Source organism: Micromys minutus (genome assembly GCF_963924665.1).
Source record: "Micromys minutus genome assembly, chromosome: 26".
NCBI classification, from domain to species: Eukaryota; Metazoa; Chordata; class Mammalia; order Rodentia; family Muridae; genus Micromys; species Micromys minutus.
Window position 1 is genome coordinate 1,136,015 of NC_137961.1, and position 26,486 is coordinate 1,162,500.

Consider the following 26,486-nt stretch of genomic DNA (forward strand, 5'->3'; position numbering starts at 1 on the left):
TTTTTCCTGATGGAGAATGATGCTTGGGCACTCGGCCAGGGCGGAGGAGCAGGTGATGGGGGGCTGCTCGCTCTTGTTTTCAGGTTGAGTCGGCTCTCTAGCCTCCTCCCCCTTCTCCCTCCTCCAGTCTAGAAAGGTGCAGGAATCCGCCGAAGCGTACGTCGCACCGCAGCGGAACGGACGCGGGATGGTCGCGCGTCCCCAGCTCGGCAGAGGCGGGCAGTCAGCGAGCCGGGGAAGGTAGGAGCAGAGCGTCGGGGACACGTTGCCCCGCAGCGCACGGAGCCCAGGAGCACCGGGTTCGGGAGAGGCTGCCCCAGTCGGTGCTGGAGCACCTTCCCAGCCGCGGGGCGGGCGCCGTGCGGGGCCCGATGCTCGCAGCGCGCTCCCGCGGCGGCTCCGGGGAGGGACCCCGGCGCGGCCTGAGACCCCAGGCTCCGGCCCCGCAGCGCCCGGAGCTGCGGGGGGTCCCGGCGGCCGCCAGGGGGCGGGACCGGCGCGGCGAACAATGGCCGCCCGACCGCGGCTGGAGGAGGGGAGAGGTGGAGAGCTGGCGCGGGGGCGCGCGGCGTGGCGCGGGCGCGGCGGCGCAGGCGGGGGCGCGCGGCGCGGGCCCGGGGAGGGCGCGGCGGGAGCGCAGGGCGGCGGGCGGAGGCGGGGGGCGGGAGCCGAGGGGGGAGCCGGCGGCGTCCGCAGCGGTAGAGCGGGGTCAGTTCTCGGGGAGCGCTCGCCAATGTGGAGCCGTCTGCCGGGCGTCCGTGGCCCGCAGGTAAATCGTGGTGCGAGCGGCGCCGCCAGGCCTGACTTCCGCCGGCGGGCTCCGAGGCAGAGCGCCGGGAGCGGGCAGGGCCGCCCCTCGCGGCCTCGCTCCCGCGCCGCCGTCGGCCGCCCTGGGGGAGGGGATGGGGGGGCGTGTGCCGCGGCGAGCCGCACAGGTGTCCGCAGGGCGGGGCCGGGGCGCGGGGCGCGACGGTGGGGGGCGCAGAGCGGCGAGGGGGCGCGCAGGCCGCCGGGGCCTTGCAGGGGGCGTCGGGGCCGGGGCCCGGGCGACGGCGGTGGCTATTTCTGTATAATGGGCAAGTGGCGAAGACGTAACTCGCCGAAATGGGGAAGGGAGGTGGGGCCGGGGGGGGGGGGACAAAATATAGCCTATGACAGGCAAGTTCCGCCGAGCCTCCTGCAAGCGAGGACCGTGACGGCTCGGCTTTAAAGGGGTAGTTGGCGGTAGTGACCTTGCCGGGGCGTGGGGGAGTTGGGTGAGACACAAAGCTTGCCCGCAGAATCTACTGCGAGGGCAGGGACTCGGGTCTCTGTGGGATGGGGAGGGGGGAGCGGGGCAGGGTGAGGGGCCAGTTTCGCAGAGGCAGTCAAGGCGATTGAACTAGGAGACCTGGGGAGGGGGTGGTGGGAATGAGAGCCTGGTTGGGCGCGTGCGCAGAGGGGTGGGGTGGGGGGCACGTCCGGAAGCCCCTGCAGTTATTTAGGTACAACATTTTGCAATGTGAGCAGTTTGCATTATGAATCTCCAATGCCACCCCCCCCCAAAAAAAAAAGCTTAGAAGTACTTAAGTGGAGACCGACCAACCAATAGTCATGAATGCACTAAGCAATTTAAAAGGGGCTGGATCCCGAAGAAATGGTACAGGTGATTTTTAAAAATGTATTCCAGTAACTGAAAATCTTTGTTATCCAGTGCTTGATCTCACAGTGTTAGGGAACTTTCTTAATCCAAGTAGGACTTGGATTCTCATGTGTTCTTATGTTTTCTGAGGGGTAGCACTTCAAATAAAAAAGCAAAAAGATGGTAATACTGTCAAATTGTTCAGTAGAATGTTTCTTCCCCATCCTTTCTAAGTCATTCAACTATACTGTCATGGGCAGAACTATAGAGGAAAAGTGTAGTTCAATAAAAAAGAAAAAATTAAGACCTTGATAGATTTTTTTTTTTAACATAACAAGTCTTTGTCTCTTATTTTACTTAAAAACCCAACTATCATTTGATTGTGGCTTTGCTGCAGGCCTGTATTAAGTGTGTAAATCTGTAATGCCTAATTGCCTGCAAGGTTTATGTGGCCACTGCCAGTCTTGGGCACCTGTCTCAAGATTGGCATGGCGGTAGTTTATGAAATTTACTCCAAAGTGATGTCTAGTTGTTTTTTGTTGGTTATGTATAGTGTATTCTTCACAAATGAGTGATTTCCCCTAAGAAGCAGTGTTTTGTATTTGTGAAATGTTGTTATAATCAAGTGGTTAAATTTCTAGTAGCATATAAGTTTTAACTTCCCATTTGGATACAATTTCAGCTTGTAAGAATAAGAACAATACAAAGAACATTCTTCGAACTTTGCCCAAGTCCCTGTTACTATGCCCATTTGTCATTTACTCTGCCAGACATAATGTTACAGCCCTTTGCTTCTGGATGCTTCACCATGGAAATGGTTGCATTTTGTGTTTTACCTCACTTGACTTGCCTGGAATGAAGGAAGTTCTAGGGAAGACTGACTTTCTATAGAATTACAAGGGTAGGTAGTGTGACCCCCTGTGTGTCCTGGGGGTCAAACTCAGGTTCTCAGGTTCAGTGGTGCATCTGGAGTTGAAGAACAGCAGAAGTTACGCAGTAAGAGCCAGTTCTCTATTCACACTGTGGGGGGCTCTGGGATGGAGCATCTGCAAGTTGTTCTCTGACCTCTGCATTCCCACTGTGGCATTTTCATGTCCCACTCGAATGCATGTGCACACACACACGTACATATGCACACACAAACATGAACACACACACACATTAAAAACAAAAAAAGTGCTGAAAGTCTAAAATACGAAACAATGCAGAAAGTGCCCTAGAATGAGTCGTTGATGAAATATTGGAACTGCTTTTGTACCTAACTGCTTTAGCATTTTTAAGTTATTTTATGTGTGTGTGTGTAGATTTTCCTACATGTATGTCTGCACCTGTGTTCTCTTCTGCCTTTCATGCCTGTCCATGGAAACCAGAACAGAACATTGGATCCCCTGGAACTGGAGTTACAGACAGTTGTGAGCTGCCGTGAGTTTTGGGAATCAAACCCAGGACCTTTGGAAGAGCAGCCAGTGCTTAATTACTGACTCACCTTTCCATCTTGATTGGACCCAGGTTCTCCCATATGCTAGGGCAGCACCGCCACTGGCTAGATCCTAGCCCAACCCCATTGCTTTAATTATTGTGTGTATATGTTTATGTGTGTGTGTATGTAAGTGTATGTATATGTGTGTGGGTATGTAAGTGTGTGTATCCATGTGTGTGTGTATGTGTGTGTATATATGTAAGTATGTGTGTATGTAAGTGTGTATGCATGTGTGTATGTGTATGTATGTATGTGTGTGTAAGTGTACACATGTGTATATGTGTGTTTATGAGTGTGTGTATGTGTATATATGTAAGCATGTGTGTGCAAGTGTGTGTATGCATGTGTGTCTATGTATGTGTGCATGTGTGTGCATGTGTGCATGTGTGTGTATGTATATGTGTATATGTAAATGTACATATGTGTGTATGTAAGTGTGTGTGTGTGCGTGTGTGTGTGTGTAAATGTACATATATGTGTATGTATATGTGTGTGGGTATGTAAGTGTGTGTATGCATGTGTATGTGTGTGTATGTTAGTGTGTGTATGTATGTATGTGTGTATGTGTATGTGTGTGTAAGTGTACACGTGTGTGTATGTGTGTGTATGTAAGTGTGTGTATGTATGTGTATGTGTGTATGTGTGTGTAAGTGTACACGTGTGTATGTAAGTGTGTGTATGTGTATTTATGAGTGTATGTGTATATATGTAAGCATGTGTATGCAAGTGTGTGTATATGTGTGTCTATGTATGTGTGCATGTGTGTGTATGTGTGTATATGTAAATGTACATATGTGTGTATGTAAGTGTATGTGTATGTAAGTGTGTGTGTATGTGTGTGTATGTATGTAAGTGTATGTGTGTATTTGCATGTTAAGCTCTGCTGGGTAGCCAAGGCTGTCCTTGAGCTCCCAATCCTCCTGCCTCAGCCTCCCCTATACACTGTACCTAGTTTTTACCTTTCTTTCATGCATTATGCCTTACCCTTTTTATTCATGGAAAGAAAACAGTCTATTGGTAATGTGAAATTGAACTATGTTAGAGTTAAGTGCTGCGTGATCAGTCGCATTGAAATACTGTGCAGGAAATATCAGATGAGCCCTGTTCATAATAAAATTGCAGCTTATGTTTATATCACTGGTTGACTTTGAATGTCCTCCACAGTTCTATATAGCTGCCCTAGACATTAAACACTTGGCATTTGTTGTTGTTAACTGCTCAGAACCCAAGCTGGTCTTGAGTTTGCTGTGGAGCTAAGGATTAACCTTGAGCTGATCCTCCTGCCTCCACTCCCCAAGTGCTAGATGACAGGCTTGTGTCACTACAGCTCTGAGTTTGGCCCAGAAAAAAAATTGTATTAAGGCTATCATAGTTCAGTGTGTAGTGAGGAGCAGAGGGCTTTAAACCTGTCCAACTGGGTATTAATTGTAGCAGTGCATGTGGCTATTTGTAGATAACCCAGCCTCCATCTCAAGCTGATGGGGATTAAATGAGTATAAAAATGGCAAAATATGACACATGGCATGGACTTGCATGTGGTAACTGTTCCTTGGCTGGGGGTGTGTCTCTGACAGGCATAGTTGAGTAAAGTGTGCTTAGAAATGTTCACTGGCTCTTAGGAAATACTTACATTTATAACTGGATATGCCTTAATAGTTTTTTGGAAGGTACCTACTTTAAAAAATTAAAATGAAAATGTTTTTAAAAACTTAAAAGTTTCAAAGATTTATATATATATATTATATATATGTTTTTTCTTTTTTTTTTAATTGGACATGTTCTTTATTTACATTTCAAATGTTATCTCCTTTCCCAGTTTCCTCTTGGGAAACCCCCTATCCTATCCCCCTCCCTATGCTTCTATAAGGGTGCTCCCCTCCCCACCCACCCACCTACTCCCTCCTGCCTCCCTGCCCTAGCATTCCCCTACACTGGGACATTGAGCCTTCACAGGCTCAAGGGCTTCTCCTCCTACTGATACCAGATAAGGCCATCCTCTGTTACATATGCAACTTTGGTTGGTGGTTTAGTCCCTGCGAGCTCTGGGGTATCTGGTTGGTGGATATTGTTCTTCTATGGGGTTGCAAACCCTTTCAGCTTCTTCAGTCCTTTCTCTTAACTCCTCCATTGAGATTCCTGTGCTCAGTCCCATGGTTAGCTGCAAGCATCCTCATCTGTATCAGTCAGGCTCTGGCAGAGCCTCTCAGGTGACATCCGTATTATGCTTCTGTCAGCAAGCACTTCTTGGAATCCGCAGTATTGTCTCGGTTTGGTGGCTGGATATGGGATGGATCCCCAGGTTGGGCAGTCTCTGGATGGCCTTTTCTTCAGTCTCTGCTCCACACTTTGTCTCCATATTTCCTCCTGTGAGTATTTTTTTCCCTTTTCTAAGAAGGACTGAAGCATCCACACCTTGGTCTTCTTCTTGAGCTTCATGTGGTCTGTGAACTGTATCGTGGTTATTCTGAGCTTTTGGGCTAATAAGATTTATATATTTAATGTGTTTTGTCTGCATGTATGTGCACCATGTTCATGACTAGTGCCTGAGGTGATCAGAAGAAGGTGTTGGCTCCCTGAAACTAGGTCTGAGATGTCATGTGGGTGCTGGGACCAGGTGCTCTGCGAGAGCAGCAAGTATTCTTAACTAGGGAACCATCATTTAAAGGATGAATTCCACAAAGTCCTTAGAGTAAGAAGCTTTGGATGATGCTTGGTTTTGTATAGTCTGAGGATAGCTCATGCAACTAGAATGGGTCCAGATGTAAAATGTCTATAAATATCTGTGCCATTTATTTAAAGATTTATTTATTATATATAGGTATACTGTAGCTGTCTTCAGACACACCAGAAGAGGCCATCAGATCCCATTACAGATGGTTGTGAGCCACCATGTGGTTGCTGGGATTTGAACTCGGGACCTCTGCAAGAGCAGTCAGTGTTCTTAACCGCTGAGCCATCTTTCCAGCCCCTCATCTGTGCCATTTCTTAAGACTATACTTATTGGAGGTTATATGCATTTAACTATAGATTTTAATTACCATGGCAAAACGTAATTCATGATAAAAGTGTTAAATCGCAGACACAGTTGGAGCTTTAGTTCCGTGTGAGCTGCAGCTGTTTCCTTGTGTGTGGGGGGGGGGGCGTTGCTGGCTGTCAGCTCTCTTTCCTTTCTCCTTTGGTAGCCTGGGATCCGGAACTTCATGGCCTCCTGTGCCTGACTGGATGTCACCGTAGGGTGTTTTTGAGACATATGACTAGGTTTCTCTAACAGTGCTTGGTTGTAATGGGATTGAACTATAGCTGGAAACATTTTTGACATAGGATGGATACATAGATTTTTTTTTTTTTTGAGACTACAGACAACATATAACAACTTTGGATCTTTTTGATATTTTTTTTGTCATTTTGTTTTGTTTAAAATGTAGGACAATAAACTAGGCATATCTTCAAAAAAGAAACAAAGTCTTAAAGATATATGCTGGTTTGGAATTCTTAATTATCCATGGTATAGTTATAAATAACTTTTAAATCGATGTGAATTTAATGTATATAGCTTGTTTGACAGAAAAGTGAATAATTTCAGAATGGTATCCAGTTGACAGTGTTATTTTGGACACAGTAGTTACGTTTCAGCTTATGCAGCTTATTATAATTGTGAAAAGCTTATAGGATATATAGTATTAAATGAATGGAAATTTTCATTTTTTAGAATGGAAAAGACCTATTTATGTATTTTATGTATGTGTTTTGTCTGCATGTAATTTACACACCAGAAAAGGGCATCAATTCCATTTTATATTTGATTGTGAGCCACCGTTTGAAGTGTTGGGAATTGAACTCAGGATCTCTGGAAGAGCAGCCAGTGCTCTTAACTACTGAGTAATGTATCTGTTCCCAGTGTTTTTATTTTTGTAATGTCAAAAACCAGTTTTTATATCAAGATTAGAACTTAACAAATGTACTTCAGTATCTTCAGTAGCTTTTTGAAGTCACCCTGTTGCTGCATTCTGGTATTGGAGGAGTACTAGGTCTGTATATAGATATGTTCACTGTTTAGAGATGTATACCAAATTAAGAAATGATGGGTCACAGAGCTAACGAGTGTTTAATACATGTTCAACTTTGGAAGATAAAGGCCACTAAGTCACTCAGATGTTTTTAGCAGTTTTTTTTAATGCTTTTATCTTTCAATTTTTTTTTCTTTTTCTAAAAATAATTTAAAAAATTATGAATGAATGTGCAGTGTGTTCAGAGGAAGGCATCTCCTGACACTAGAGTTTCTTGTGGCTGTGAGTTTTCAAGTGGGTTCCGGGAACTAAACCCAGATCCTCTACAGGAGCAACAAATGCTCCTAACCCCAGAGAGCCATCTCTCTGGCTCGCCACCCCCCAAATGAATTATTTCAACTAAGAAAGGAAATTGATTGGGTTTGTATTTTTAATTGTAGCTTGTGTATTTTAACACCATGGAGGTATGATGCACTTTTAAAATTGATTTTAAATGAATTCTTTGGCAATTTAATATATGTATATGTATATATTTATATATTTTACACACACACCCCAGTTTGAGGAGATCACCCTCATATTCCTCCTCCCCTCTCCCTGGACCCTCTCACTGCTTCTGCTTCCCACTGTCCTGTGTTTCCTCTTCCTCCTCCTTTAGTAACCCACAGAATCCTGCTAGTGCCTCCTCATGAACATTTATAGCCACACTGCAAAGAAAAACACTTCCACCCCCAGCAGCTTCCCAGGGAGAGGTGGAGCCCCTTCCCGGTCCATGCTGGGATTATTGTCTGGCTTGGTCTTTTACAGGTGATCCTAGCTGCTATTAGATCAGGAGTGCAAGGCCTGTGTCACCTGGAGGGCAGCAGTTCATAGCACTCCTCCCTAGCCCCTGGTCTTAGTTCTTTCTGGTGGTCTGATTCTTGTGGAAGGTGACAAAAATGTCTCATTTAGTATAGGACACTCAGTTACTTATTCTCAGGCCCCTGACTAGTCATGAGTATTGGTACTGGAACACGTTGTAATTAAGTTTTGAATTAAAAATGTAGATGTTTTAAGTTTTGGAATGTATCACTTTTGAATCCTAATATTTTTCATTTGCTTATACTGAGCAGGGATTTAATTTTAAGTCTCTGATATCCAAAGCCCAAAGGCAGTGTTGAATTTCTGGATGTCTTGTTTCCTGCTGCATAATAAGTTATTCCAGACTGTAAGGGTTTAAACAATGCACATCGTGGTGCTCCAGTGGTTAAGCTGCCTCTGGTCTCTTTCTCTTTTCTGTTTTTCGGACAGGAAGTTTCTCTGTGTAGCCTTAGCTATCCTCGAAATTGCCCAGTAGACCAGACTAACCTTTAGCTCAGAGATTTCTCTGCATCCTCACATTCTGCTCTCTGATCTCTGTTGTATGAGTTTGCCAATGGGTATTCCCTTGGGGCTACCGGCACCTCTGAAGGCTTGCGTGGACATACTTTTTCTTGTGGCTCTCGGCTAAATTCTGTTGTGGATCGAGGGGCTTGGACTTCATGCTCTTTGCCCTCCCTTCTCTCACTTGGTTGCTGTTTGTGCCCAACCTGAAGGTAGCTCCCAGTAAGCTGTTTGGCTTCCTTCAGTACAAAGGAACAAGAGATGGGTGGATCTATGACTTGTACAGCCTTGTGTAAGAAGTGCATCTCATCATTTTGTATTTGTTAGAGATGTTGCCTACCAGTTTACCTTTGAAAGGTTAAAGGAGGGGAGGGGGCTCGAAGGCTCAAATGGTTATCTGACTGAACCTAAGCATCACCAGTAGCCAGGTCCTTTGACGTAACATTTCCTTAGAAAGTTTGAGAAACATTTAGAAAAGAAATAAAAATATACAGGTGCTAAGAACACTAGTTAGAAGTGTTCAAAATTTCAAAGTAATTGTATGTATGCAAAATGTATATGTGCATCTCTGTGTGCGTGTCTTTGTATGTGTGTGCACGTGCATATACATGTAAGGGTACATGCCCACGCTCATGTATGGCAGCAAAAGAATGATGTTGGGTAGCTTGCTGTGTCACTCTCTGTCTCATCCCCTCTGAGACTGAATTTTCAGGCTGGCTTTGTATCCTTCCCTCAGGCACTGGGGTTACAGATTCATATGGCTGTACCCACCTTTTTATCTGTGTTGAGTGTCTGAGCTCAGGGCAGTGTGCTTATGCAGTAGGCACCTTTACCATCTGAGCTGTGCCGCAGCTTAATAGTAACTTTGGACTGGTTCTAGGTTGCATTTTGAGAAAGTGATAGATCTATATGTGTGTATGTGTGAGTTTCTGTACCTTTGCTTCTGAGGGGGAGGTCAACTTTACAATTTTACAACAAAAATTTCTGCCTAAGCGATGGGATTTAACCTCTTTGCTGTTTTGTTTGGTAATTTTTTGTAATGGCAGGTACTGATACATTATATTTTAATGTGAATTTTCACTTTAAAACAGCCCATATTTTATTTATATATAAATTTGTGCTTTATTTTCCTTGGCATCTACTTAAAAATTAAAAATTAAAAACAAATCAGAACCAAAGTGTTAAGGCCCTAAAGAAAAGTAAATCCAAATTTATTTACTGGGGTGGGTATATCGTAGTAGAGATCTAAAATACTATTTTTAATTATGTGTGTGGATATATGCACACAGTGTAGGTGCCATTGGAGGCCAAATGGGTTAAATTCCCCTGGAGCTGGTGTTAGAAGTGTTGGTGAGCTGCCCCCTATGTAGGTGCTGGTAATGGAACATTAGTCTGTCTTCCATAAGAGCAGAATGTGCTTTTAACTGCTGAGCTACCTCTCTCATTGCCAGTGATTTTTTTTTAAAGCAAACATTAGGTGCATACTCTTTTTATATTGGTAATAATAAAAGCCAATGCCCATCTAGATAATTGTGCGTACTATCTTTATAACATCAAAGAGAGTGCTTGTATGAGTTGTATCTTCCTTGAAGGGTTGGGTTCAGTGCTCAGAACCTGACTGGGGGAAGGGGTTATATGTTTAAAATGTTGGTCTGAAATGTCCAGCATTGCTGACAGCTACCCCTCTGCTTGGGTTGTCTAAGAGCCCCAGAGCAAGACGGTGCTCACAGTTTAACAGTTGCAACAGCACTGCTTGTTATGGTGACCACTAGTCATGGCTGTTTCCTGAAGTTAAGATTAACACTGACTTTCTGGGTTGCACTAGCCACATTTTGTGTATCCACTTGCATACATGACTACTGGATTGGATTGTAGAATCACAGGATATTTGTCATGATACAAGTTCTGTAATAATCTCAGTGACTCCATTTTGTTACTGATTTTGGTAAAGAGCATGTGTTTAAGAATATTCAGCAGTCACTGAAATTGGTAAGTTGAACTTTATTTCTTTGTTTTCATTTTCCAGGTTTTTGGAGCTCTGAGGGATACGGAAGTTTGATCAATATTGTCTTAACATGCTTCAGATAAATCAGGTGAGTCTGATTAAGGCATGTCTTACATAGTACTTTGCCGTAAACTGGAACACTGTACCTCAGCTATTCTGTGACCATTACCTGACTGTTACCTTATGGAGATTACATACTGTATAAACAATGGAGCCTGGGAAGAGAAGCTGTTTGAGGAAAATGGTGGTCGTCCTGACAGTTGATAACTCCTGAATGTGCAGGACAAAGATCGATCTGTTCCTGATGTTACATCTTCCAGGATGTGTTGGTATGTCCTAAAGCATTGTTAGTGACACATCTTGTGAAGAGGTTTTATCAGTGTCTTTTTAAGAAAGGATTCTTTTCCTAGGGCGTTTACACAGGCAAGAAGGATGTTTATTTCTGTACAAACGGTAGTGTGTAATACTGTAGACTCACTAAAGGAAGCAGTTTTCCTTAGGGCTTGGCATGCTTCCAAGAACTATATACATTAAACTTTACCTTTTTTGAACAAACAATATAATATTGTAGTTCCAGTATTACAAAATATTTTCTAGCTTCTTTTGCTTGTAAGTCAGAGTAGAAGTGATTACTATTTTCTGTGGTTTTGGAAAGTAATGCCAGTGTTCCCTCCATGCCTAAGTTCACCCACCTGAACTCTGGTTCCTGTGCCCTGAGTACTACTGTCCTTCTGTTCCCAGAGCCTCCCCAGCTTCTGTACCCAGAGCCTCCCCAGCTTCTGTACCCAGAGCCTCCCCAGCTTCTGTACCCAGAGCCTCCCCAGCTGCTGTACCCAGAGCCTCCCCAGCTTCTGTACCCAGAGCCTCCCCAGCTGCTGTACCCAGAGCCTCCCCAGCTTCTGTACCCAGAGCCTCCCCAGCTGCTGTACCCAGAGCCTCCCCAGCTTCTGTACCCAGAGCCTCCCCAGCTGCTGTACCCAGAGCCTCCCCAGCTGCTGTACCCAGAGCCTCCCCAGCTTCTGTACCCAGAGCCTCCCCAGCTTACCTGCTTAGCCTTTCTGAGGTAGAGTCATGCTAGAGTTGTCAACTTTATTTCCGACTTGGGCATCACCACAAACCTTACGTGTACTTGAAAAAGAAACTGAATACCTCAAATCTGGATTGGGCAAGGTCATTACCGCTTGTGGACCTTATTTTCGCAGGTTATCATTATTGTCTATATTATCTACTCCTTGAGTATCTGCAGGCTTTGGTATGTAAGGGATACTGAGGGATGATCTATTTGTGTGACATTTGTCTCCTGCGTGAAGATAGTGGTTTGCTTTATTCTTCTAGTTCTAGATTTAAAAAGTTTCTTTTCTAAAAATATATTGATTACAGGAGAGAATGGATAGTAGTGTTGATACTAAAGCTGCATCCACACAGTTGTGTTGTTCACGCAGGTGCTTCATAGTCTCCATTACACAAGTGCCATTCATGGAAAAGCACTTGGTTATTCTTTGATCTCCCTCTTCCCCTCCAACACACACACACACACACACACACACACACACACACACACACACACACGCGCGCGCGCGCATACACGAATACACACATGCACGCATGCACGCATGCACACACTCATGAACACACAAGAATTCTTCTTGTAAAACAAAAATTGCACTTACCAGAGACCTTTATGTGGAGACTTAGAGAGCCCTTAGCATATACTGTGCTTAGTTACATTGGAAGTAGCGGCATGACTTGTAAGAACTGTCTTAGGACTATTGTAGGTGCAAAGCTGTTGTTCAGTGATTTTATTTTGTATAGAGAGGTGAAAATGACTACACATCTTTATGTTCAACCATATGCATTGAAGGTTCCTTAAGGGTCAGTACTAATGAGGTTCACTCACTTGATATTTGCAAATCACTGAAATAGGAATTGTATACAACCCCTTGGGATTTGCCTAGAAAATTTAATTAGTGATTGGAGATAGATTAAATTGGCTAATAAAAACATGGATTCCTAGGATTAATTAGGGATTCCTTATTATTATTGACTAAGTTTCATTCCTTCAAAATGTTCAAATCGGAGAGGAATAGTTGCCATTGAGAATAGTTGAAGATGTAAAGACTTTCTCATTAACCAAGCTTAAATTGAATTACTAAACTTTGGAGTGACTTTTATTTTTTATTATTTTCATGGCCATTGTTTTCTTATGAGAGGGAGAATTTGCAAGATAATAGTAAAAAAGGATGGAGAAAGATTTAAGCTGACCTTCATGAGGCAACAAACAGTTTACTACATTGATTTTTAACGCTCTCTTGAGGGTTAGTTCAAAGTGTTTATCTGGGGGAATTTTCCCCCTTAATTAATCATAAATAACTGCACCTTTTTCTTGTCCTAACAGATTCTTTTGTATCCACTACTAAAATTGATTAAAATTGAGCATTTATGAATAACTGTATTATGCCATGTCATTATAATTATTTGATATTAAATCTAACATTATTGTTTTGAAATAAGGGATGCTTTGTGTAAACCCGTCTTGAAGAAAGTCTGTTACACTAAAACAGGCAGGTCTTATGGGAAGATGCTTTTAAGAAGTGCTTTCCTAGGATTGGAACAAAGGTCTTGGGATAGAGACAGAGCTTCCTCTCCTCACTGCTGTCTGCTAGGCAGCGAGCAGCATGGAGCCCTGCCGCCTTTCCTGCTTGGGGGGAATGGGGTACAAGCTCAGAGTGGGATGTTAGTGAGGAGAGGAAGGTATGCACCCGCCTGGAGTATGCATATTGCTTCAGAAACCTTGAGAACCAGATCAGTGGTTTGTTGCAGTAAATATTTGCATGTAAAACTGGGGAAAAAAAAAAAAAAAACGCCCAAAAACCTCTTGTGACACACAGCAGGTGCAGAAGCTCTTTAATAAATGAATGGGCGTTCGGTGGGAAAGACCAGAACGGACTGGTAGAACCATAGACAACAGATCCTTGGGCCCTGGGAGGGTCAGGTCTCCACCAGCCACCTTGCCCTGTCCCCCCCATCTCCTGCAGACCTGGCATGCCACGTGGAGGCACAGCTGCGGCTACTGCTCCCGCTGCTCCCCCTGTTGTGGGGACAAGAGCACCAGGCACTGACTGAAGGCTGCAAACGTGATGAAGCTCTCGAAGGTCTTGCCCCTGGACAGGCTGCCCAGCTGCAAGATAGGCCTGACTCTGAGCAGGATGACAGGGATGAAGATGGTTCATTTTCTGGATTGAGTCTCCTACTGTGCTGCTGCTGGGGATCTGTGCTGCCACCAGAGGCCACAATGGTGTCTGTGATCCTTCTACTGATACCATGTCGGAGCCATGCTGATGTCAATCAGAAGCCGTGTTAATAATGTACGTGATCCGTGCTCCAGACAGAAGGCGTGGTGATGTCAGTGGTCTGTGCTGCTGTTGGAAACCATGTTGTTGTCCATGCTGTAGACTGCTGATGGGAGACCGTACTGATGGCCATGATCTGTGCTGTGGCTGGAACCCACGTGAAAGTCTGTGTGCCATGCTGCCTCCCGTGGCTGTGGGCAGGGAAGCTTCCTTTGTGGTGGTATTTATACCTGAGGATGAGAGACATTGAAGGCTTTTGTGACATCCCTTATTCCCTCACACTCCAAAAAATAGTTCAGACAGGAAGTTATTGAAGAGGGTCCTTTAAAAATGTAATATAAAGATGCTGAAGTAATATAAATATAGCTCTTCACAGTTGATGGCTTCCAGGGGAGGGTGGTTGGGGCATGGCACATGACTCAGTTCTCCTTTAGGGGCTGGCCACTCAGAGTTTGACTACACTTCAGTGAGTGTGTGGGCAACACTATTCAAGCTTGGTGGGGTTTTTAAGGGGCAGGGCACAAGAGTGGGAAGAATGGGAAGCAAGTGTGATCAGGGTGCATTGTATAAAATTTCTAAATAATTAATAAAAATATTATGCTGGGGGGGAAATGTATGTTGTACATGTGTAATTTTTACTATAGAAAAATGGATGGTGTGGATAAAGAAAAAAAAAGCTACAAAGTTCCACATTTTGTTACAGAGCTAATCCCTGCTAGCAGTTTTGGGGGTATACAATTGAGCATTATTTCTATGAAGGAATATTTCTTTGTGAATATATTCTTTTTACAAACTGGCATTATGCTACATATAAAGTCCTGGGTGATTTTACCGTCTTTATTTTAGAAGTCCTAAAATGTAATCAGTCCATATGTAGGGCAGATTTTATGTTCTAGTTAGTGTCACAGTAAATATTTATATTTCTTTTTCTAGTTATTGTAACTTATTAGAAATTAAGTGCTAGTCAGAGGCTATCAGAGAGATTTGGTGTAGAAGTATGAAAATCCTCAGTTACATTTACTGGTAGAATATGGGATACCTGTTTCCTCCCTTGTTCGACATCTTCTGCCATTCTATCTACAGAAGAGGTTTTCAGTTTGTATTTCCATAATTTTCTCCCATTCACTTTTCCTTGTGTTTTTGCCATTTGTGAATTGCCACCTTCTCCTCTTTGTTAGTGAGTCTTTGAATTATAATCATCATTTTAAAGTGAATTGTTCAAGTGGCCAAAGGGATCCAGTAGCTTCAGGGGCACAGCAGAGAAGCAGGAGGTTGCGTATTTACGACCTTTCTTTTTGTTTATAACTTTATAGGAAAGAAACTTAATTTAACATTGAACTGCAGCAATGCTAGTTAATGAGGTGCCTGTGCTAGATAATAAATGAGTGGATGAATCACGGCCTGTGTGTGCGTGCGCATTTGTGTTTATGTATGTGAGTGTGTGTGTGTGTGTGTGTGTGTGTATGTATGCATGTGTGAGTGTGTGTATGAGTGTGAGTGTGTGTATATGTGTGTGTCTGTGTGGATGCATGTGTGTTAGTGTGTGTGTGTGTGTGTGTGTGTGTGTGTTTAGGTGCTTGAGGGAAACATGATAGGCCAGGGTATCTTGGGGATTAGAGAAGCCTGTGGTAGACAGTGGTGGCATTGCATGAGAGAGTTGGATAAGGAAGTGAAGAGGCTCTAAGGCCTGCATAGAGTAGAGTGGGAGAAACCTGAGTGCAGCTGAGCACTGGAACTCTGGGAGCCAAGTGTTATAATGATAGTAATTACACGTCAGGCCTGGAGTTTACAGGATGCCTTGCCTGTCTCACAGGTTTGCGGTGAGAACTGCTATGTTGATGGACTGTATTGCTTGGCACTGGCCCGGCTACTGCTGTTATCACCATTAATTTTAGTAATAATATTGCTGTTGCTGCCAGACCCTGGGAAGAGGTAGAAGGAGAGAAGAGGACAGGGATTCAGGTGGATTATTAAGGTGGAAAAATGAGCCACTTGGGACCAGATTGGCTTCAGGACTCTCATTTTCCATTTCCGAAGCTTCAGGACGTCTTTTTTTCTCCTTAAATATTATTGCTCCTTACATTAATCACTGTGGGAAGACAGCCTGACGGTGGGTGGAGACTTGAGCAGCCGCATGTGTGTACCCATTTCCTCTGCTTGCCGGTGGGTGTGATGTGGCCAGCTGCTGGTCCTCCAACCTTGACTTCCCTATGTGTTGCACCATGTGCTGGAAGAAGTGTGAGCCAAAACAAATCCTTCCTCTTCCCCAGGTTGTTTATTTTATTTTGTTAGAATATTTTATAACCACACCAGAAGTGGAGCTAGGACAGTGACTTATTAATAGTGAGAGTGGTGATCAGAGGGTAGTTACAGCAGTGAACACCCACATTTAAAAAGGAAGATCACAAATGATACAGTTCTTCTACAATCCGCCTGTGTCTCGTTCACTGTTGTATTGCTGTGAAGAGACCCCATGACCACAGCAGTTCTCATAAAGGAAAGCATTTCACTGGGGCTGGCTCACAGGTTAACAGGTCAGTACCTGATCATCATGGAGGGCAGCGCACAGCATGACAGCCTGCAGGCAGACATGGAGTTAGAGAAGTAGCTGGGAGTTCTATCCGGATCCTCAGGCATCCATGGAGGGATGGATAAGGAAACTGTGATACTTATACTTCGAGAAGCAGAACCTAGACATAAACATGTATCGATTCGTGCCATACTGTAGGTGAGTCTTAAAAGTATGTTCAGGAAGAAGGCAGACAGAGCCCCACATGCTATGAGTCAGTTCATGTGAAGTATCCAGGATAGGTAATTCTGAAGGGTGGAATAAGGACCATGGTTGCCAGGGTCTGCCAGTGGTTCTTGCCTTGCTTGGGCTGTGACTCTTTAATACAGGTCCTCATGCTGTGGTGACCCCCAACCACAAAACTATTTAGTTGCTACTTCATACCTCATAATTGTAGTTTTGCCACTGTTATCTTTATAATGTATCTGATATTTGATCCTGTGACCCACAGGTTCAGAACCACTGGTCTAGAACTGCCTAATGGGCATGGAGTTCCCTTATGGAGAGAAAAAGTGTCTGCAATTACACCCGTCAGTGGTTGTAAAGTGCTGTGAGTTGGAAAGCCAGTTTCTTGCTTGCTCCTAGTAGATTAATTTGATCTTAAGTTACTTTCACTTAAAAAAATACAACTCATAGCCAAGACTGGGAAAAAAAACAACAGACTAGAGAGACAGATTTTGTAGACAAAGGTGTAAAAGAGCTGCTATTAGTATACTCTAAATCTCTAAGAAAGGAGAGGGCGATGTGGAAATAGGAGGAAAATGTAAAACATATACAATGGAACTCCGAGAAACTACTCGAGGTTAAAATACCAACTAGACTGATAGCAGGTGAGACCCGAGAAGAAGGAATCTGTACAAATTCTGCATGTTCAGAAGGAAGCACAGAATGGAAAGTCTGACAATGGGGCCCTGGAGAGGGAAACAGCGTTGCACTGTGGGCTTACAGTTTTTAGTAAACATGTAGCCAGTTCCAAGAACAAAGTCAGTGAATCAGAAGTGAAAAGACCTTAAAGGAACCACTGTAATTAATGGCTGAAAACCAGAGATCCTAACGGGAAATCTTCAAACCAGACTGAGACAGATGCACCCTGCAACCTTCCCCCCAACCATCCCTGAGCTACTGGGCAAACCCTTTACTGTTAAGCTCCATCTTCAGCCCTGAACAAATAATAAAGATGTGAATAAACATGAGGCATTTGTGGAAATTTCCAGCCAGAAGAGCAGAACAGCGTCTTTAATGGAAGAAGATACCTTTTCCTCAGCATTCTGTTCTAACTGAAAATACATTTCAAAAAAGGGACTTTTCTTGAATTGAAATTTACATAATAAAATTGATTGTCGTGATGTTGAAAATTGAATAGGAAAAACGTGTGTGTGTGTGTGTGTGTGTGTTCTTTGTCTATCCACTGATAGATATTTCAGTTGCTTTTTACCTTTGGGCTAATCTGGCTGATTGTCTCTGTGTATAATCCGTAAACATGAATAAAGTGTAGCATTCTGTTTGAGGGCAAAAAGATAATTTCACTTGATTCCTTGATAAGAATCATTAGCCAAGATTTAATATTTCATCCTTTGTCTACTCAAATACCAGTTATAATGCTGTGCACACACACTGTTTAACTCAGTATCTTTTGTAAAATTTTTCGTTTGAGACAGGGTCTCTGTGTAGCTCAGGCCCCTGTTGTGGAGTCACTATGAGGTCCAGGATAGTTTCAAACCCAGATCCACCTGCCTACTTGTTTGTTTCTTCCTGCCATTGCTTGGATTAAAGTTGTGTGCCACTATGGACAACTTAACTCAGAGTCTTTTTTTTTTCTTAAAGATTTGTTTATTTATTTGTGAGTACACTGTAGCTGTCTTCAGACACACCAAAAGAGGTCATCTCATTACAGATTGTTGTGAGGCACCATGTGGTTGCTGGGAATTGAACTCAGGACCTCTGGAAGAGCAGTCAGTGCTCTTAGCTGCTGAGCCATCTCTTCAGCCTCTTAACTCAGAATCTTAAACATGAGTTTGGAATGTAGCTTTACATTGTAAATTGTAAATGGAATGTGGTTAATTTAATTCGGTTACTAGGCTCAGGAAGAGAAAGTAAGTGTGATATACTTTGTTGAGACAGAGACTTACCATGTACAATGGTTGACCTAGAATTCACTGTGTAGGCCAGGTTGTCCTTGAACTTGCTGCGGCTACCTTGCTGAGTATTGAGCCATAGTTATGTACCCTCAGGCCCATCTATGGGAGATCTGATAATTACATTGAAGCTGTTTATTTCAGTTGGTGGGTGCTGGTGGTGCCTTGGCCTCTGCCCTCAAAGCTCCTGATTTCTCTGAGAGCAGGTCTTTGCTGTTTACTCTGAAATAATGATCTTCCGTGCTGAAAGTACATCTTTTCTGGTAGAAGAAGCTTTATCTTTGGCTTTGAGGTACAGCATTAAGAAGTGACTCAAGCTGACAGTAAAAGAGATACAAAGATTTATGTACATTTGTAAACAAAAAAGCAATATATAATTTTATATAATTTGGTTTTAAGCTAGGAATTTTTTATGAGCAATAAGCAAACTGGTAATTCATTACAACTTAATTATTAAACTCAGGTTTCAAATGTGAAAACAAATTCATCTGTTCTCAATAACAGTCTTCAATAAAATAGGAATAGAAGTCAACTTTCTGAATCTGATAGTGAAGGTTACAGTTATGAATCTCTATGTACAGGCATGTGCATGTATGTATGTATGTATGTGTGTGTGTGAGTGTGTATATATATGTAATTACTGACAAGAGGCAATGATTTGAAGGAGAGCAGGCATGGTATAGGAGGTAGGAAAGGGAAGGAAAAATGCTGCAATTATACCAAAATTTCAAAAATAAGATTGAAGACAGGAAAAATAAAAACATTACTAGCTTAACTTGTATTTACTGGTGAAAAGTTGAACTCTTTAAGAAGAAATGATGAACAAGACAGAGATGTTAATTTTCACTAGTCCTATGTAGTATTTTATTTTCATAATGGTCTGGCCGGCAGGTAAGCAAGAAAAGGCATGCAGACTGGGAGAGAAGGAATACACTTGCTTTAATCCCCAAGTGACCAGATTGTCTGCGTAGAGAGTCTGGTGGCATTCTTCTAAAGCTAATGACTGAGCTTACATATCTGACTCGAAGGATATAAGCACTAAAAAGTCAATCATTTCTTAAGTACATTGATGGGGCTTCTAAAGTGAAATAAAAAGAACGCTTTCAGGATAATTAAAATAGGAAACAGCTGGATTTGGTGGTGCACACCTGCAATCTTGAATTTGTGAGGCAGAGATGGGGGAGGATCAGTCCAAGTTTGAGGTCAGCCTAGTCTATATAGCAAGTATCAATTCATAAAACCAAAACCCAAACTACCACAACACTTTAGTGATATTTGAACCTAAGAAAATGTTTCAAAGAAAACTGAGACCTACAAATTACTGCTGAGAGAAATGAAAGAGCACCTGTGTAAATGGAGAAAATTAATCTTCACTATTTACCAATATCTTATATGGATACCATATTTGGCTTCTTTATGGTTCTTGCTGTTCAGATTATCAGTATGTATGTTTTATCTAAGTGTCCCATGCTGTTCTTATATGTGTTACTGCCTTCGTAGAGGTTGGTACAATTGAAAATTTAATCAACACCACACCCTAGATACTGTTAATATTTGTCTCAGAAGACACAGTCAACAAGGCAACCTGGGTTCTTGTTTATGTTTCAGAGGGTTCATCTATAGCCACCATGGCCAGGGGCAAGGAGCTATGCAGTCGTGGTGCTGGGGCAGTGGTTGGAAGCTCATACCTTCCTGGCATGATGGTGGCAGAGAGAAAGTGAGGCTTTGAAACCTTAAAGCCCACTACCCTCAGTGATAGTCACTCTAGTAAGGCTACCTGTCCTAATTCTCTCCAGACAGTTCCACTAACTAGGGACTAGCATTCAAACATCTCAGCCTCTGGTGGCTGTTCTCATTCAAACACCTATTTCCCCATGTCCTTCCCAGTACTTACATGGTAATTAAAACCTCAACCACGATGTAGAATACATTTCAAGGAGCTAGAAGTAAAAATACTTTAACCACGAAGAAGTCTCTAGATACTTAAATTGGTTTAAACATTCTACAGTGGAAATTCACTCCCTTGCTATTTGCTTTAAAACAGGTTTATATTTCTTTTTATTTTACTGAAGTAGTACATTTTTTTAAAATGTGGTTTAGCTGTCAGTGGCTTCTAAGTTGTTTTTTTTTTTTTTTCCTTTTTATCTAGACGTGTTCTGTGTTATAGGATTACAACAAATACATAGTTACAGTGTCTTGTGCTTTTATCTTTTACATTTTAATTATTTTGGAATTTATGTCCTAGGTATGAACTTGCTGCTTTTTCTAGTGGATAGATATAGTAGAGTTCAGAACCTGAGTAGGCCAACAATGATCTTGGCGTGGACAGGTTAAGTGTCACTTTATTAGCTTTGGACAGATAGCTGCATTTTTCCCTAGAGGATAAAGAACTAAGAGAGGCAGAGTTCTTTGATCTTTGATATTGTTTAATTAATTAATTAATTACTTTTTTTTCTTGCCTTTGAAAGGTTTTTTTTCCTTGTAATCTCTGATGACTTCTCTCCAAGAGCAGAGACTAGGAAGAGGGAAGTTAGGAAGGAGACAGGAGTGGCCTGGTCCATTCTGAAACAGAGAATGGGAATGACTGTTGTGTAAAGAAGGCTGCCTGCAACAGCAGTAGGTGTGTGGCTTCACTGGCAATAGCTCTGACTCGCATAGATTTTGTAGGACGTCTGCTACTGTGAGTTATGATCTAGGAAAAGTTTGGTGCTTTCGTGGGTTCTGGTTCAGTCTTTTTTATTTCAGATCTCCCATGCACAGGCTGGACCTAGGCTTCCCTGCTCATATGTAGCAGATGTGCAGCCTGAACTTCATGCGGGTCATGAACAACTGGAGCAGGGGCTGTCCCAAAAGCTGCTGACTGTACATGGAATGTGTTCTACTAGCTGGGCTGTCCTGTCTTGCCTCAGTGGGAGAGGAAGCTCCTAGCCTCTCAGTGGCTTAAAGAGCCAGGGTAGGGGAATATCCAAGGGTATTCCCACCTACGTAGAGAAGAATGGGAAGGGGGAAGGATTGTAGGAGTGGGTGACCTGGAGGGGGCCAGTGAGTGGGATGTAAAGTGAATAAGTAACCAAAAGATTAAATAAAAAAAAGTCGGAAAATTAAAAAAAAAATTATGTGTATGACTGGTTTGCCTGTGCAGCATATGTGTGCAATGCCAGTGGAGGCCAGAAGAGGGCATAGCATCTCCTGTAACTGAATTTACAGATGGTTGTGAGCCATCATATGGGTGCTAGGAATTGAACCCTGGTCCTATGGAATAGCAGCCAACGTTTTTAACCACAAAGTCATCTCTCTAGCCACCATTCATTCTTCATTCTGCTTATGAGTCACACGATTTGTTCCGTTTACTGGTGCCAACACAGAGCCATGTGCAAGTGGATTATACCTCCAGTCCTTGTCTTTTTCTCTCCTGTTTGGAGGCCAGCTCTCAGTGTGCAGCTAAATCTGAACATGAACTTAGTCCTTCAGCCCCATCCTCCCAAGGGCTGGAGTTACAGATGTGTGGCTGTGTGTGCTTTCGCATGTCTTTCTGAAAAGCTTGAGCTGCCTTTTCCTTGTCTTCTGACCTTGATGGTATCTTGTTTCCTTTAACCAATGTTATTACAGTCCTTTAAAGCCTATCTCTTCACAGCTCTGTGTGTCACAGTGCCCACCACTGTAATGTGTAGTACTCGTTGATTGTATATGCGTGTCTCCTTACCAGACATCTCTTTTGGAGACAGATTTTACCTATATGTTGAAAACAATTTGAATAGTCAAGACTCAGAAAGCTTAGGATACTTGTGAAAATATTATGTATCTAAAAATACAGAGTATATTTGTATTTTTGTTTGTGATAGTTACTTTTGTAATATTTTACACATAAATTTTATAAATATTTTAATCCAAGTCTTATTCTAGTTGTATGCAACTAGTTTAATTCAGGTCATATTCCAAGTTATATGCAAGTGAATTTCATATTAGTTAAGGTAGAATAATCTATTATGTAGATAGGAGAAGCTCAGTAAGTATAATTTATATGATAGTTGGGAATTTTTTCAGTGGAGATAAGGAATTCCAGTGACTCCAGGGGAGAAGGGTAATGAGAATCAGAGATATTACAAGTATTAAAGGATACTAAAGGGCTGGAGAGATGGCTCAGCGGTTAAGACCATTGACTGTTCTTCCATAGGTCCTGAGTTCAAATCCCAGCAACCACATGGTGGCTCACAACCATCTGTAGTGAGATCTGATGTTCATTCTGGTGTGTCTGAAGACAGCTACAGTGTACATATAATAAATAAACAAATCTTTAAAAAATCTTACTACTCTCAAAGTCACATATGAATGACTGCAGTGGCTCTATCCAATGTCTGAAACTGTGAAATCTGTCACTGTTAATTTTATTTAATTTAAAAGAAGAGTATTACTATTTTAGCTACACAAGTCCCATGAAGCACACTTCACAACGTATTAGTAATACCTTTTAACGTAAATATGATACAGTGGGACATAGTGGTGCACAACTTGAATCACAGCACTTGGAAGGCAGAGGTAGGTGGATCTCTGGGAGTTCAAGGCCAGCCTGGTGTGTGTAAGCTCTAGGTCAGCTGTTATCAGCAATAGGGTCTTTTTCTTTCTGGGAGGCAACAGAGGGTTACAGAAACAGCCTATATTGTTCTGAATGTCTCTTGCACTTCTTTTGACCAGCAACTGGAAAAGAGGTTTCCATGCTTAGCATTGAGGTTTTTGTTAGGTGATCTTTGGTTGTATACCCTTAATTAAATATTAGGTGTATATGTTGTACGTATTTTATATAATTTTAAGAAACATAAAATACCATGAATCCCCGTTTCCCTTTCACTAACATCATTACATTATATATATAACAGTAACTTTCACATCCTTATGTTATTTATATAACACTAACAGCCTATATATATTTATAACTTTAGCATCTTTATGTTTTATATATATATATAACACCAATACTAACTTCCTTATATTATATATATACATATAACACTAACACTACCATCCTTATGTTATATATATAACACTGACATCCTTGTGATATAAGTAGCATTTTTATGTTATATATATAAAACACTAACATCCTTATGTTTTATATCTATATATATAAAACACTGGCACTAGCAACCTTATGTTATATGTCTATATCTATATCTATAAAACACCGGCACTAGCATCCTTATGCCATATATCTATATCTATAAAACACTGGCACTAGCATCCTTATGTTTTATGTCTATATCTATACATATATTGCAGTAAATATTCAAAAGAATACCACCTGGTTCCTGCGTGCTGCACTCCGTAGGTCTGCCAGCCATGGAGCTGTACAGCTCTGCATGCTGCAGAGCCATGAGCTGTGTGTAGACCCCGGCTTCCTTTGACTCAGGCGGTCTGCTCCACCCACCCTGGCTGCTTCTGACCGGGGTGGGAGGGATCCACGACCTCCCCAGATTGCTGTTTTCACTCACTTTCTCTTTGGCGGGTTGTTACCATGTCTGGCACACACACATCCTGACTCCTTGGCAGGCTTTGTGTGTCCCGCCACAACACCCACTTTGAACTTAGTTAAGTCGTCACATCAAAGAACACACCAAACACTCTGATCCCACTGTGATGCCATTTGTCCATCTAGCCAATCAGATCATCCTGTACAATCCCACTCCTTATAAAATATTCAGAACAGCCTGTATCAGTATGGAGATGTGCAGAGAGGAACCTCTGTGTCTGCCTCCCTGTTGCCTCCTTGGCCTTCCTCCTGATTCTCCCCACCCCACTCTCTACTGTCCAATCATGTATTGCCTTGATACCAACCAACACATTACCCTTTCAGTTTACTTTTAAAAGAAAACTTTCTCTCAAATGTAAGCTTTACACAATGATTACCATTTGAAAATCATCTAAATGACCGTTTTCTCAAAGTTAATTAGCCAGGGTAGGCCGTGAGATTAAAATAATCTTCAACTCCGTAAGAGATCTGAGACTGGCTAATATTACCTGGAATTATGAGAAGCACAAACATAGCTTCCAAAACTTAGCCAATTTATAGAGACCATTGGTTCCCTGGACAGTCCCACATTCCTCAAAATGTTGGAGCCTCTGTCTTCAGCCTCTGGCCCAGGATCATCTGACAGACCTTTGTGATACAGAGCTTTGAAGGGCTGATAATTCTGACTCAGCAAAGATTATCAGTTCACTCTTCTGCATAACATGTCGTTTTCTGGGCAGCATTTGTCTGTAGATGAAATAGGCAGTTTTTGCCTTGTAATTGTCTTGCCACAAGTGGAGCAAGTCCATTGATGCTCAATTTCTCCTTAGAATCTAAGAAGGGGTGCTGTCAGGAGCAGACAGGTCTCTAATCAAATGATCTTTAATAAAGAAATGTCCATAAACATCATATTCTGTGGACTTCTGATGCCTTTTTTGTTTGTTTTATCAATGTAGGCCACAATGTAGAAATGAATACTATTGATGCCTTTGAAGATTATCTATGGAAAGTGTTTCTGAACATTAGGCCTTGACTACTTGAAAACCCCTGAATTGGGGAAGTCCCTCACTCTAGTACCGGGAGAACGCAAACCCAGGAACTCATAAGAGAGCCTATCTTGCTGCAATCAGGCAAGAGGTTCATTGGGGGGAAGGGGAGGCCAGAGCTCTGGGGACGACATATCTCACACAGGAGATAGAGGAGTTGACCCCGAACTCAATTAGGGGAACATATTTATAGGGAAAATTATATAGGTAGTTAGCAACAAGCACATAACAATTTCATTAGTTCATTCAAATTGGCACACTCTGTCTGCTATGGATACGATTCAACTCTAGGCCACTCTGTTTTGGGGCACACTGACCTTCATACTAGTTTTTCTCAGGACTGGAGAGTCAGATCTTATTGAGACCAGATGGTCTGGGGTTTTTGTTCTCAGCCTTGAGACACACTTGTCTTCAAGGCAGGGTTAGTGGGGCTAACTTGAAATTTTAACTTTCAGAATATTACTGACGCCTTTGAAGATTATCTGCGCAAAGTGTTTCTGAACATTAGGCCTTGACTACTCTTGGCCATTTCTAATTGAATTATCTCAAAAACACCCTTTTAATTACTCAGAATTGTGAGTTTGTTGTCTGGCTCTTAACTTGTATTGCTGAATCAACTAAAAACAGTGTATAATAGCAGTTATAGGACTGGGTCTAAGCCTTGTATTCTTAAATGTATAGGGACAATGCCTATATGAAAGTATCAATACTAATCTCAATTTTAAATCAATAAGAAATTATACCACCAATGAAAACCTTAGATTTGTATCAAATAAATTCCATACCAAATGTAAAGATTATAACTTCAACTTTGTATTAATTACAAAGATTTCTACCAATGTGAGATATGACTTTAGCTTGGTTACCAAATGTGATTATGGTTGTGCCCTGGCCCGAGGGGTCTTTAACGTAGATCTGAGGAGGGAACAGACAAATGGGGAACATGAGACACAAGGAAGGAGAACAAGTGTAAAGTGCTGATCAAGCTCTCGCTTATTATGCACCAAACCCATTTCCTATAAAGACAAACAGGGAGAATTACATGGGGAGGGAGACAACCCAGGTGCATCAGAATGTCCTGCCAAGTAGGACTGTCGCCTGGGTGACCATTCTACTCAGCTACCTACCTGACCAAAGTGGAGATCAACCTAGGCTTAGATCTATGTAAAATGGCATTACTCAGGCCAAGGGAATTTAATTTTGTTGACTCCCGTCATGGCTGTACAAAACAATCTAGCTAATTCCTCCCCGTTAAATTATGATGGTTATGACCTCTGGTGTCTGTCCTGGCTGGATCTGGCTGAAGGTCCCTGAGATCAGGAATCCAAGCAGGCCAGTTCAGCATTCTGATGACAAGCTTCACCAAAGCTGCACATTCTGTAATATATAAATCTCAAAACAACATTTT

At 42.4% G+C, this 26,486-nt stretch overlaps 1 protein-coding gene across 3 annotated transcripts in view; it reads left to right on the plus strand.

The window, feature by feature from the left end:
* The first annotated feature begins 673 nt into the window (after positions 1 to 673).
* The window catches only part of STAU2 (staufen double-stranded RNA binding protein 2), a 131,273-nt gene continuing 105,460 nt past the window's right edge, over positions 674 to 26,486 (plus strand). Inside the window, exons 1-2 of one of the 3 annotated variants that reach the window (XM_080938584.1) lie at positions 674 to 769; positions 10,497 to 10,563. In XM_080938584.1, coding sequence (XP_080794710.1) covers positions 10,546 to 10,563 — 18 coding nt within the window. In that variant the 5' untranslated portion in view covers positions 674 to 769; positions 10,497 to 10,545. Of the gene's footprint in view, positions 770 to 10,496; positions 10,564 to 26,486 lie in introns of those variants that run through there. The other 2 variants (XM_080938582.1, XM_080938583.1) reach the window with 2 other exon arrangements.